This window comes from Pecten maximus, chromosome 15 (assembly GCF_902652985.1).
Source record: "Pecten maximus chromosome 15, xPecMax1.1, whole genome shotgun sequence".
In the NCBI taxonomy this organism is placed as follows: domain Eukaryota; kingdom Metazoa; phylum Mollusca; class Bivalvia; order Pectinida; family Pectinidae; genus Pecten; species Pecten maximus.
This window is the reverse complement of record NC_047029.1, coordinates 28,858,173-28,873,348: the sequence shown is the minus strand read 5'-3', so window position 1 is coordinate 28,873,348 and position 15,176 is coordinate 28,858,173. Positions and strand designations below refer to the sequence as shown.

Below are 15,176 nucleotides of genomic sequence, written 5' to 3'. Positions count from 1 at the left end.
AATTCAGTTAAATACCATACCTCGTGTTTTAGCTATATCGCTAGGCAAACATAAGTAAATAAATCCATGTAATATTCAAATGTTTTCACTTTGGTATATGTTACTATAATGTAACGCTACCGATATTAGTTATGTTACTTGATGATATAGATACAATTAAAATGAATATACACAATAACGTATATCTAACAGGATATAAGATTTTACACTAATGCATCGTGACCTTTTTATGCAAAACTATAATGTATTTGCAACACCGTCTTACAATGTTCCGAATAACTTTCAAGGTGACATAATTTTCCGATCAATTCACGCAATCCTCGTTTCAAATGTTAATATGTGTGACACGTTAATCGAGATAATAAAAACTTCCATGCTTATACTCGTCAACGGCAAACATCTCCTTTTTCACTGACATTGGTTATACTTTCGATGACTTATTATTTGGAACAACTAATTGATTGACACTCAACGAGGTAAGGTTTATGTAGAACGTAACCGTATTGGATACTCGTTGGCTACGTACATCGAAACACTGGCACTTAACAATTCATCCCTTCGAAATGAAGAAGCACGTGTATAAACAGCTGACAGCTGACTTAAAACTACAGTGTAATGCACGCATGGTATTTGGTAGGGGTGGGTAGATTTAGCAACCCCTAAAAGCTAACCCCTGTGTTGTACAATCAGCGAGAAGTCTGTCAATCTTTCAGCTGGACCGATGCGATGCGATAGCTTGACCACTGGGTCACTATAAAAGCGTGCTCAGGGCCGCGGCACCGAACCATCTCTAACGTAACCGCTACACCTGTACAATCAGCTGATAGCTGTCAACGAGAAAGGATGCATCGCCTATTCCATCCTCTCTTGTTCTCTGTGCTGTTCTCTGCAGTGTACGCTGTGGCGATCAACCAAACAAACGATACTTATCAAACGTTAGAACAGGAGAGTAAGGAACTGTCTCCCATTCCAAAACACGACACATTTACAGATGATTTTTATGATGATGATTATTATGCAGAAATTTTACCAGAGTTGACTTTGGAGCGTGAACGCAACAACGATATAGAATATGATATGCTGAATGATACGACAAACGGAACATCATATTATGACTATGAAGAAGTAGAAGTTAAAAATCCTAAACATAAAAAGTGTCAAATGTGTAGAATCAGAGATGAACAGAAACGACATCGCGTGGAAGCAATAAAAAACAGAATTTCACATGTCTTGAAACTGGATGTACTTGGCATGCCCAACACGACTGCAAAACGATTACCAAAGGTACCTTCGTTTTTACGATTACGTGAAAAATATGAAAATGCACAAATGCAATCGGATTCACCAAGTAGCAGAAAAGAAGAAAGGCTGAGATATCAAGACGTACAAGAGGAATATGGACAACCGGAAAGGACATATAGCTTTGCAAAAGAACGTATGTATCTGTCAGTCATTTACCGATAATATAATATCCATAATGTTAATATATCATATACTCAATCTATGTCACGGCTAAATTCTTACAAATAGCTATTCGGGATATCTCCACAATTTAATGCTCTTTTTAAATCATCAAATATCTAATTAACAAAATTAATTGAAACTCGAGGTTGATGCCCATTTCGTTATAATTCGACATTAGTTTAGACTAATTTCGATATTCCTTATTTTTACACTTTTGACACGAACAGCACTTACATCTTCAAGATGAACGAAATAACTATATGAAGTAGTTAAACTATTCGGCTTATATTGTATCCATTGCTAAATTCATATGGATATTAACATCTGTATGTCATATACGAACTATTTAAGAGCAAGGAACCACCTACTTGCTATACATGATTTTTATTTTATTTTTCTTAAATATTTTTATGCTATATTTGTATATGTTACTTGCATATTAAGAGTAATCTGTTGTAATTAACACTATATCAATGCTAATTACATATATCATAAATCAGATTGACATTTTAAAATGTATATTACATCCTTGCACTACCACAGACTTATTAAAATATCTTATTTTGGCGATACTATAGGTTTCAAAAATAAGATTTTGGTTCACAGTAATGTGCCTCGTAGATATTGTTCTATTTAGGTCTGCAAATCAGGAATATAACTAACTTGAAGTCCATAATTTCATAATAATATTCCCATGCTCCTTACTGTTAATGCTATACACTGTTATTTTTTGTGGGGCCATTTGCCAATTGTGTTCAAGTAAATCGTTTTTGTATATCATTATTACATTATAACGTCATAATCTTATATTATAATCGTTATTAATTACATTTTAAATAAACACACTGAATATCATCTGGTACTGCATTCATAGTTGCATGAACAAATCATATATTGAAACAGGTATATATTATATCAACAACCACACACTTTATACAGTGGCATGCTTTCTGTTAATGATTTATAGCACTGTCCTCATTATAATTTACATGATAGACACTTTTAACTGCCGCTAGAATAACGAATTCCATTTGTATTGGTAACTTATAGAACACATACGATATTATAAACGCTGCCATTAAGAAGCACAGATGTACATTGCACAATTCAAACTGAAGAGGAACGTATTATATCGTGTATATATATACCCCTTACCTTGATTTAATGATAGCTCATTTAAATAGTCCAAATGAACAAACACACACACGAAAACGATGACATATACGTCTCAGTATATACATATAAATATAAGTATATATGTATATATATATATATCCCATAGCGATTTGAAGTATCGCTGTATACACAAACGTTTTACCATACCTAACAACCACAACCCAGAACGTTCCCTATTCAGCTAACACTTTACTTCACTGTAAGCCGTATATATTTTCCTGTTGAGAATTGTCGACAAGTGAGCGTTTTTGTACCTTAGTTTCGCCAAGATCCAGACGATATAGTCTATAATGGGATATAGGTCGAGGTTACTTACATCCAGGGTCAGTAATACACGGCGGCCTTCGGCAGTGTGCCTATTCATCAAATCGTATTACTTGGACTTAGTGCATTACAGTTAATGGGTAATTAAATACCGACATATATGCTGAGGTCTGGACAAACATGCACTTCCGTAGGAGTTGGCAGTTATTCATCATTCAAATGGATAATTTAATGATATCGGCAATTATCATTTAAGAGGATTTCTATATAACATAATCATAGCATGTAAATCATTTTTCAAATATTGCAAATAGCCTAATGAATCCTGATATATATAAAGATTGTTTAAACAAACGCTAAAATAAAATGTTATATGTAATTGTAATGGCAATCTGTTGAGTCCTAGCCTCATTGACGATTCCTAAAATGACTCGTCAGCTGGATGATCATACGTTTGATGATTCATAAACGTTATGTAGCACAGAATGCATATTAAAATGCCTTACAAACTGCTGTTTTTGTACACTCCTTAGAAATTGTAAAAAGTATAATAATCGTGCTGTGTGGGAATGTATATCGCTTGCACATTTCTTGTCACGGTGTATATACATCCAGATGTTTATATCATCTTATAAATAATATGTCATTATAACCATGTCGTTTGTTTCGAGCTGTTCAGCGCTGCGACATCGAAAAATCTGTTTTGGGGATGTCGCCGTGGCGTATCAGTCATAGACACATATATTTCTCTGCTCGGCAATATGGCGCCAAAATCATGAGTTTAAAACATTGATAGTGCACGTGGAAGATATTATCTATCTTCGTCAGTTTTATTTCTACGTTAAGTATCCTATTCAGAAGCACATCGTATCATATGTACAAGTGCATGTTGATGAAGTGAACAACCTATTGTGAGTATACTTATACCATGGCGTTTTTGACGTTTCATGTGTTTTACGAACACTTCTGGCGGTGGCAACACTATACATGAAAATTGGAAACTGTTTGTCTTAGGGTTAAAGCATGTTTTTCAAAGATAATAAATCATTCATAGGTAGTTCCAGGTCCTAACTCTGATGCCAGGTGCAATATCTGTATTTTGATTACTTTTGTCTAAGGCATTAATCAAGAGACTCCAATTTACTGAGTTTTGTGTTGTGAGCATACTAATGTGAGAGTTTTCATGAATATAATACGTTTTGAATGACGTTCTATAAATACATTTCTGATTTGCTGTTTTGAAGACAATACGTGTTTGTTTGTTTTAATGAAAGGTGACATCATTCGGTAGAATTAAAGCTATATACTGATATCGCACACAAGACGAACAGTGCAGATGACCCACCACAAGGAATGCAGTTCTCACTATTTGGACATGGTCATTCATAGCCTTACGACGGCCAGTGTGATACATCTATATTACACATGATTAATTGAAACATGAATGCAATCAAAATATAGCTAAAACGTTTATAGATACGTCCTGATGAAAACAATGACTTTGAGATATAGCTTTAAGCTCATAACTTTTCGAAACCTGCCTCTTGTTTAACATTATAGTTTATGATATGGTGATTTATTATGTATATTGCCATTCAAAACCAGTTACTCTGTCCAGACTGACAATATCATAAACAATATTAACTTACTTTAACAAGAACAAACGTGCAACAAAGTATCGCCACTGGCATTCAACGCCAAATACATCATTCTAATAACGTTAAAAGCGGTGAAAATACTATATAAAGTGAAAAAAGTCAAGTTATAAAACAGTATCTGCAATCTTTAGGAACATCAATGAGATTGAAAGAAAAAATCAGTATAGTAACAAGCAATTAAAAAACCATCACTCGTAACTACAGAACGATGAAATACTCTTCATTGAGTTCAATTATATTACTTTTTATTAAACCCAATGTCTTTTTGGCTTGTTCAGTGAGCATCAACCCGCATACACTTCAATAATTGGTATGGAAGTCCTAAAGTTCAACGAGTATAAGTGATTATTTAAGCCTTGGACTGCTCACAAGATTATAAAAATAAATCAAATTGCAAGTTAGCACATGGTGATAAATTTGTCTCCAATCTTGTGAGAATTATAGGACAATAACTTCCCAAATAAGGCAGTTTTGTTCGTTCTACTATCTTCAACTTCAAAGTTGCGTTTCTCTAAAAGAAAGTCAAATTTCGCGCTGTCATTGTACATTGGTCAACATTGTTTTTCATATCACTACAACATTGGGAATTATTTGAAAATTACGAGCTGATACATTTCTACTTTGTTTGGTAATGTTGTATTGTGACATTGTAGAACAGATGGAAATATTGATTATTAAGCGGAATGATGGTTTAAATCCCTTTTCATGCCTATCTCATGTAATACGCCTTTCATACTAGTAAGATATTAGGACCCAAGACATTTGTTCCTTAACCAGGTGTGGGCGTGGTATAATCGAGCATAGCTTTTACCACTGAAAATTACGTAGATGCCAAATTGATATACTAACGATGATGATATATGGTTGATTGGAGTGAACTGTGGCCTCAGTAGACATTTTATTGTATACCCTACATACGAAGTATCTGTGGATTAGAAATGCTTCCGGCGGTGGCAGCATGAGGGATTAAGATATTGGTTTGATCCCGTTTAGGTCATTTGTAATGAGATTACCTGATAATATCGAGGTCAAATCCAGGATAGTGTAGCCATGGGATTGGAACTACAGCGACATTTGCATTCACACAAGATTTTATTCAAATACATAAGCAATTTCATTATGAACTGTCAGTATTACGGCTATCACTAAATAATATACAAATATGTATCATATACCATGTTCCGATAACATTTGGTTCCTAAGCAGGTTTATTTTAAGAGAACAAATACTATCTTTAAAAGCTCACCTAAACAAAATACTGTTCAAACCTCACACAGACACCAGATGATAGCGCCTTTCAATACAACTTGAGATGAAGATGCAGTAAAGCGAAAATTGATTAAACTACGTCATACAGTTGTTTCGTCCTTCTTGTCAGTGATGCAAAGGTACTGAAGTGTTGATACCTAGATGGCCGTTAGGATTATCTAAAACAATTCAAAAGAAGTTTCAATATCCAAATTTAGACATTCAATAGTCCCGTTATATCAATTGCACAATTTTCAATATAAGGTAAGCTTGTTATGTCCGTATATATGATAAGTCACATTGGCGGAAGTAATATATTCGAATAATGAAAAATTACACTATCCCATAGTAATTGATTTTATTACATTACGTAAAAGTTAACACGAAGGCTATGCTCACATATGGCAGCTGTTTTATTATTTGATAGAAACGTTCTATTGATATTTAATTTTAACGTTTACCGTTAACCATAATTTTAGTCCGTTTACATGAATAACCTTAATACAACTACACCAATTTAAGTATTGTTATTACATATCATGAAAAGAGTTAGTATCATAATTACTTTGTTTCTTTGTTACAGTTCCTGATGATATGGACCAGCAGTTTCCCAACACCATATACTTTGATATGCAAGATTCACCGGAAAAGGAAACCAACAAAGCCTTGTTATGGGTCTACATCAACCCTGATGACATCATAGACCGAAATATGACTGAAATATATGTTTACACGATTGACCCCCCTGGTAAATTTAGTAAAGTTCCCGTCAAAAAAGAAATCGGTAGAAGAAAACGACATAATATGAAAGCGTCAGGGTGGCACCATTTTGATATACTAAATGAGGTACAAAAATGGACCTACAGAACACATCTGAACCTTGGGCTTGTTGTGGAGGCTTTGGACGAGGCGGGCAATAACTTGGTTATACTTCCCCCGACGTTTGGTGACGATGATGGCTATGTAAGTTATCCAATGGTTATATTTAAACAAAAACAAATTCAGATTCAAACAAACTTTATATATAACATCACATTGATCGGGTATTTTCTTCGAGAAAAACAACACCGTTATGCATTGTAACTAAGACCGTTTGCCCTTTTGATCGCCGTCATCACATATCTACCCTGTTATCAGTGTCTTGACACCATTTAAACAAATTACTGTATAGTTATACACGTTACCATCGCAGCTTTTTTGCCTGAGGCTTTCTCTTGTTTGAATTGTGTCAAAACTATGAAAAGACATGGTTCTTGTCGCAACAAAACTACCTATTACATTCGGTGGTCACAAAATAAGAGTCATTAGTAAAACTTGTGATATTAAGGTTTATAGCCGACCAGGAAAATGCTGTTTTCATAATCATTTAAACGATTAATTTTTATTCGTGATTAATGAAATTCGTCACTATTTCTTTTTTCAACTATTTCAACCTGATCTAGTATGATATTTAACACTTCAAACCCTATAACAAAAACTATAGGTGATACATATATTTGGATAATATACTTTGTAGTATAATGGCTGGAATTATATACATCACGTAAATAGAAGTCATATATCATCTAACTTGTAGTATTGTGAGCCATTAATTAATGGATATTTCCTCTCGGGCAAAAACTGAAATTACAGAAAAAAGGGATGCCGATCAAGATTTGATAAGGATGAATTGATGAAAGAGTTATGTTATATTTTTCTTTGACTTTTTTTTTTCTAAACAATACTAAACAAATTCATTCTAGGTTAGAATTGTATCGTTATATTATTCCCGAGGTTACCTAACCAAACTAGGATAATCAGATTACTACAGGTAGAGAACTGACTATAAATGGATAATACTTTGGTACTTTGAGGCCAGATGACTTGTAAGTAGTGGAATAACGATTCATCTTGTAATATTCTACTTTGCATAATTTTCCCATAAATCTTATGGGTCTTTGTGTCGTCAAAATAAATCTTAACGGCCTATTCAAAATTAGAGAAGCGTATCATGATATAAAATATCCGCTCGAGCGACATAGGTAAATGTATATAAAACCGTGTTTAATATCTTTGTCCCATCCTGGTAATTGTATTAAGTATATATATTACGACAGGTGTGAAAATGCCTCGTCAGTGTCCTTACATATAACCTATATACACAAACACAGCTGGGGTACAACAGACGCTTAAGTTTGTAACTAACCATCAAATATAATTCAAAAAGTAAACAAATCGGCAATAGAATAAAACTAATAGGTCATGGGGTTAAATATTGTTACTTGTTACACAAATAAAAACCAGGGTTTGGCATATGATTGCATCTATATATCTTGAGTAATAACACTTACGTTGTACCTCAGATAATAGCCTTTCGATACTACGCCCAGATAGAAAACATTATAATTGAAATGCATTTAATAATCCACAGCTATAACAGTATATCAGCTCAGCTGTGTTTGCTTAATACATTTGCTATTCACACCTGGTGAATTTAATTCTGTGGACAGGTGTGTTATGGCGAAATGATGACATAGAAATTGATCCCGGGGAAGATAATAGTTGTCACGTAAAAGCTTCCATGACAACAAACACAAAAAAAGAAAATCCACATTCAAATAGACTTAGTGTTTATATCAATTTTCTTATCTACATATTTATTTCATGTTCATTTTTATTTAGTTTATTAATATATTTATTTTTTCTTTAATTTTCATTATTGTTGTGTTCTATTCATATTTGAAGGGAACTCAACTGTCAATTTCGTAAAACTTTTACATTTCGATATCATCTCATATATTATTTTATTTATAATTTTCAGGAACCCATGCTGGATTTACGAACATCTCTAAGGAAGTCTACACGCTCTAAGAGATCTACGGAACTCTATTGCGACACAAGAGAAGAAACAGCTTGCTGCAGATACCCTTTAGAGGTTGATTTCGTCGCGTTTGGGTGGGACTTTGTGATAGCTCCTCTTACATACGCTGCCTATTACTGCGCCGGCGAATGTAAGGGTGAACAATTAGACGATACACTGCACGCTCATGTAATCCAGCAAGCACCGTCCCCAACCTTGAGTCAGCCACAGTCAGCCATTAGCAATGTCGGCCCCTGTTGCACTCCGACTAAAATGTCAGACCTAGCAATGCTTTTCTTCGACCATAACTCCAACATAGCATTAACGCGGTTGCCAAGGATGAAAGTAGACAGATGTGGTTGTGCGTAAGTGAAGAAAGAAAAACAATAGAAAGAAAGGAACAGGACTGTGATGTATCTGCGAAATAGTAAAGAATGTTTGTTTGAACGGAATGATGGAAACTATTTGTCTTTCAACCATCTTTTTCCTCGTGACTGCAGTGCTAGTCATTAGACTAGTAGGACAGGCACTGAAAGAACGAAGTGTTTTACGATTGACAGAGAACGAGATGACTGAATAGGGCAGATAGTATCAAGTATAATAACATTGCCAGGTTCTAATTTTACAGAATCGGGTGTGATAGACACGAAATCCATAGGATAGCCTCGTGTTGGGAAAGTATCACCTTAAAGGTTATGAAGACGCTATTGTTTACATTATATTGTTGTCTTTTGGTGCTTTTAGAGGTAAACAACGCATCACGTGGTGCTACATCATACATATTGCCGTCTTTCCTGTCGATCTCATTATGTATGTCATTTCCGTCAACGTCGCTAAAGCGACAACTCTTTCTGCCATACTGAGTGTATGCTATCGTCACTTCTACATAGATCATAACAAACTGTGCTACAATTGCAAAGCTTTTAAATCTGTTTGTATTGTCTCCATATGTATGTTGTTCCCATTTCATGTTACTGTCGTTGTGTTAACCACAAATGTTCTTGTTATTTGAATTGATTTCTTGTCAGATGGACAGTTTTACAAATAATCAAAATATATTTTGTAGCGTCTGTCAAAAATGTATAGAAGTATTATAGGTAAATGGTTGTTTGTTTCAAATGTATCAATTAGGTGTAACAATTATTAATACAAATGTACGATTTTTATTTACTAATGAAGTTATTATAAATAGATATGAATCTTTATTAAATAATAGAAAGTGTAGTTTAGAGTTTAACTCTGAAACAGTATTGTTTTTTTTAAACCATTGTAAATGGTTAAATATATATATATCGAAATATAGGATACATTTGATGTATATTGTAAATGACCCAGTTACCTATTATGATTTTATTGGATACAAACAAATATCAAAAAGGGTAAATCGATCCACGTTTACTAATGTAATTCAAATATCTTTTTAAATGGATTTTGAAAGGATGGTATCAATTTATTAATTTAAATAATATAATTAATCGTTTACTACTTTAATTGATGCAATGTGTTCACATAATGATAGACACACTAAAAAAGCGTATCTCATAATTATGACAATTGACAATATTTCTTCCTTCTCTCCCTCTCTCGTAATTCGTCTCATAATCTGTGATTTGTTTGTTTAACTTGTCCCATAGTTTAGATTATTGCTTAAATGTTTTAAATCCAAATAATTTGGACCTTGGTTGAGTATATTCGTACATGATGTAAACTAAGCCATATATTTTGTTTGTAGCCGACCGATCAAGCATGACGCTGAAGATTGTAAAACAGTTGGCAGTGTGACAATGTACTAATACATTGGTTTAAATTTGCATCAGCTATGTCAACCTAACAGTTCTATTGGTGGTTGGTACATGTGTTAAATATGTTTTTTAGATGTGCTGATAATATTACAGTGTAATATTGGTTTATTTACAATAATGATCATCTTAAGCTTATACCTTAACGAAACAGCATAATCGCTGTGATACAATATACAACCTGTATATATTGCAAAGCACGGAGTGCTAGAATATCTAATTTGATTGATAAGATGATATAAGCTTGATGGCTATCCCGCGAGGCAATAGGGCAGTAGATGTACGTAGACCATATTTCTTGACTTCATTCATGCTTCTTTTGCATTCCAAAATCTCATAGCTATATGTGATTCATCCACTAGTAGATTATAATACATGATAAAATGTAATACAATAATATCCAATCACAGCGTTAAACGTGTTGTGTCAGACGCCATACATTATTAGAGACCAACTGTTCTATGTTCAATTACGAGAAATGTTTTATTGTTGAGAATGCGGAGTGCCTTCTGTGATGTATTGACATCGGAGATCTGTGATAGAAAAAATCATTAAATGTGAAAAATTCAATTATGACTTTGTTGTTCCTATTCAGTGAAATCATGACAATCCGGACATGCCGGATTAAATAAGCATATCACTGCATTCAGTTCCGACTGCTGGATTATAGACTTTGAATGACTGAAATCCTCTTCAAAATCACAGGAATCTAACTATAAATATAATACGTAGAGTGCAATATTTATGTATACATACATTTACGTATAAAGATGTATATTATCGATTATGAACCTTTGGAGAGGTCAATATGGTGTTATAATAACCTGGTATAATCAAATATTGTCCGAGTGTGAAAGTCGAACCATATCTAATATATCAAATTATTGCAATGTGAATGCATCTATATAATAGATTTCGTATGACTTATGTATTGCGACGTCTTAAAACGTTAGTAAAATTAAGCTACGTTACACGCACAAAGACCGTCATAAATGACATAAAAGATGTAGAGCCACGTAAAAATTCTGAATCCTACGATCTTACTCCATACAAAATGTTTATTCTGCTATGGATCATGCTAAATAAAGGAAAAACATTTCCATGTCCATAATTCCAAAATGAATAGGGAACTCATATGAAGTCCTTTATTTTTGCTTCAAATTATTATTTTACATAATCCTATCTAAGTTAGGGCTTTCGGGAGTTTCCATTCCATATGTAATTAACTAAACGACTATGATAATGTATTATTTGATATCTATTTTTCAGTACGTGTGCCTCTATGAAAATAGTATAACTGGAACAAGGAATAAGTATTCGTTTTCTCACACGGCCAAAAATGGCTGTTAATATCGCGGAAAACACAATATTCTTTACTGGTTTGGAGGTCATCGTGGCTCTTTATCTATCGTCACCATTGTTAAGTCATAACATACTCCTCAAGAGTATAATGTCATTTATTGGTAATCTTTTGACGTCACAACATGTTATACAACATACGCTCGTCAGCTTTAATACATTGATGACATAGATGGCAATCACGTAAAATACGCGACAACAATTCATTTCAACCTGACGACTATCAATGTCAAAGGAATCAATGTTATAACGCTGAACCTCTTTTCTATGTAAGCTGTAAGCATGTCATGATAGACCTCAACACATTTCCCTATGTTAATCGCACCAGGTACATGATAAAATTATGATTCAGACGACAAAGAGAAATAATTTATATTTGTGTTTAATAAGAAATCTTTATATAAAGGAACATCTGCGGAGAAAATCTGAAAAGCTTCTAATACCATAAGTTCTGGATTGGAAAATAATTTTAAAATTCAATTACTTATGTCACAATGAGATATACACTCTTTGTACATCTGTATTATATGCAAAATCAAAGGCGCAAAGCTTGCTATTATTCACATTTTTGGTTGGTTATCATCTACATTTTGATTAGTTTACATCAACACGTTGATTGACTAACATCAAAACTTTACAACTTGATTGGTAAGCAACACCACTTTACAGTGTTAATAGAAGTGGCCACCTTGCTTGGACATTTTCAAACAGCTAATCTGACTTCAATGTAACGCTATAGATTAGATGAGATTATTTTATCAGTATCCTGCTTCCTTTCCCCTTTTTCTACTTTCCTGTCCTTTTTTAGCTTTAGGTATATAATGTAGAAAGTATATGATATGTTGTATCATGGTTATTTCGTCATCGTATATGTATATCTGCATTATAAAGAGGGCATTGATATGTTCAGATAACTAGTGTCCAACGATCACTTTGTTAAGTTTTTACGCCATAAAATTGATTTAAGTTTGTTAAGTTTTTACGCCATTAAATTGATTTAAGTTCAATTCAGAAACATACCATTCCAGTTTTTATCATTTATTATAATCGACATTCAAACATACTGTGAAGTATATAATAATTTAAGACCTTAAAAGTTTTGAAAAAAAAAAGTTTTCATGGCCTTTTTTACTTTAGGTATTTAGTAACCACATTATCCTAAATGAAAAGGCTGACTAAGAAATGTATATTCATTGTATTCAGATATCTTAATAAAAAAAAAAGATGCAAAAAGATAAAATCATTCACATTTATCCTAATAACTTCACGCTATCAACTTGTCCAAAACAGAGTACAGAGTGCTTCGATGTTAAAAAAATATTCCTATTGTACCGGTCATAAATATATTTGACAAAGAAATCTACGGAAGAATTACGTTGCCGTGTCATTTATTACACCATGCAATCCTTACATATCCTTATATAATATATATATGACAACAAGTCAATGTCACCTGGGGGCTAGAGAACGAAATAATGCGTTGGTGACTGATAGTTTGTGACGTCAGTATTCATCTTAAATCATAGGTACATGATAACTTATTTACTATTTCGCTAATCACATGTAGACGTCATACGAAGGATATTGATACACTTCACACTTTGCCAAGAAACACAAACAAGAATCAAATGTACGTACATCTCAATACAAATACTAGTGGATTTATCTCGCAGCCAGTTTGTTCTATTTCAGTAGAATACAAACAGCTGATCGCAACTGGCACATGCCAATCAAAATATAGAGAGATACAGGGGGCATATCACTGCGAGCTATACTTAACAATTAGATAGCCTGCTTAGAATAATTCTTAGCGGGAGCTTCTTCAAACCTTAATTATTTAAGAGAGTAGCAGTGCTTACACAGCAGATACCTTCAGTGTCAGCGATTAAATCACACAAGTAAAACGAATTAATTCGCATGGCGTTACACATTAAAACACGAAAGTAAACACATGTTAGAAATTTACAGGATCTGTCACATTAGTTATAGAGCAGAGCAGGGCAAACTAACAGTAGCCTAGCTAATCTGGGTTGGGTTTAAATGCTCAACAAGTATTTGCCTTCGGTATGAAATAAATGGGATATTTGCTAATATACAATGATGTTGCAAACACTTGTGATCGTTTACTCTTAGCAAATAATATGTTTGAAAGGTGAAACTGACATGGGTCATGTCAAACTCAATTTTGAACTTCTAGCCCAGCACTGGTCCAATTAATCTTTGCAAAAGTAGAAACATCACAAGCTAATACATAATCAAAGGCCAAAGGCCCTGAGAAACGTCAGGTTCTGAGGTCATAAAATAAGAAATTTAAAATTGGATTTTATAGTCAGACAGCCACATTTGTATCAGATAAAATGTCTTAATCTGGTTATTCCTATTCTATATATTCAAGAAAACATGTACAATGTATCTATCTGTTGAACATTTCCAGAAGCTGAGTATAGTTCTTTCCCTGACCTAATCATTTCATGTTTGTGGAAGATATACTTCTGAATCTGTAAAGCTGCTTGTAAACTTTGAAAAAAAATCAACTGAACGACAAATCGGTCTAATAACAGTTACATGTACAACCAGAGATGAAAGATGTACACAGCCTAAGTTAGTTTTTTTTTTATTTATATTATTAGATGTTAATTAGGCCTAGCAAACATCTATTTTATAACCCCCTAGTAACATCGAAAATGCAAATATTTTAGGCTTCCTCCGATAGAAAACTGCGGTCGCGCTGTCCGACAAAACACACATAGGCCTACAGTACAGTTTTGACAAACAAGACGCCATTACATCATAATCCTTAGATTCTTTTCAAATGAACAAATAATAATCTTATTTTAAAAAATCTTCATGAAAAACGGTAATGAAGTTTGCTAAAACTTGCCTTCAATTCCTGTTGATATTTCTTACATATTCAAGCGACATGCAAATAAATATGAAACCGCGAACGGTCGCTGGTTTAGTTACATAAGACATAAACGCCATTTTGGCTGATGATCACGTGATTAGTCAAGTGACAGCTGAAGTTATCCCCGTTTCGCTGCAAAGCTATTTATAGAATTGTAAACATTTGACTAAGTAAACACGGTTGGTTTTAGGCTTATATGAAACGTTCCTGCATATGATCTCAGGATGAACATATGAGTCTAAGACATGCGAGTAGTTTCTCTGTGGAGGCATGTAAATTTCCACGACAATCAAACTGAATTTTTTTTACTTTCGTTTTTGAGGCAGGATTGAGACAGAACTACGTAATCCTACGCCAACAAAATAGTCTAGAACACCAAACATTCATATTTAATTTTAAATAATTGCAGTAAACACGGGAACAATCTGTTAAATCGTGTCAATAATTGCTGTTAGAATAGGAGC

The 15,176-nt window shown here is 33.6% G+C and overlaps 1 protein-coding gene across 1 annotated transcript; it reads left to right on the top strand.

The window, feature by feature from the left end:
- The first annotated feature begins 449 nt into the window (after positions 1-449).
- LOC117343500 (growth/differentiation factor 8-like) lies at positions 450-11,018 on the top strand. Its single transcript, XM_033905872.1, has 3 exons — positions 450-1,435; positions 6,394-6,773; positions 8,611-11,018. The coding sequence occupies exons 1-3, from the start codon at positions 844-846 to the stop codon at positions 9,016-9,018; spliced, it is 1,380 nt and encodes a 459-aa protein (XP_033761763.1). The 5' UTR covers positions 450-843; the 3' UTR covers positions 9,019-11,018.
- The last annotated feature ends 4,158 nt before the right edge of the window (positions 11,019-15,176 follow it).

What these genes read in the sequence shown, in the direction of transcription:
- LOC117343500 (XM_033905872.1), top strand. Translation starts at nt 844, where the DNA reads ATGCATCGCCTATTCCATCCTCTCTTGTTCTCTGTGCTGTTCTCTGCA. An exon ending in ATATAGCTTTGCAAAAGAAC is followed by an intron (nt 1,436 to 6,393) that starts GTATGTATCTGT and finishes TCTTTGTTACAG; the next exon opens with TTCCTGATGATATGGACCAG. An exon ending in TTGGTGACGATGATGGCTAT is followed by an intron (nt 6,774 to 8,610) that starts GTAAGTTATCCA and finishes TATAATTTTCAG; the next exon opens with GAACCCATGCTGGATTTACG.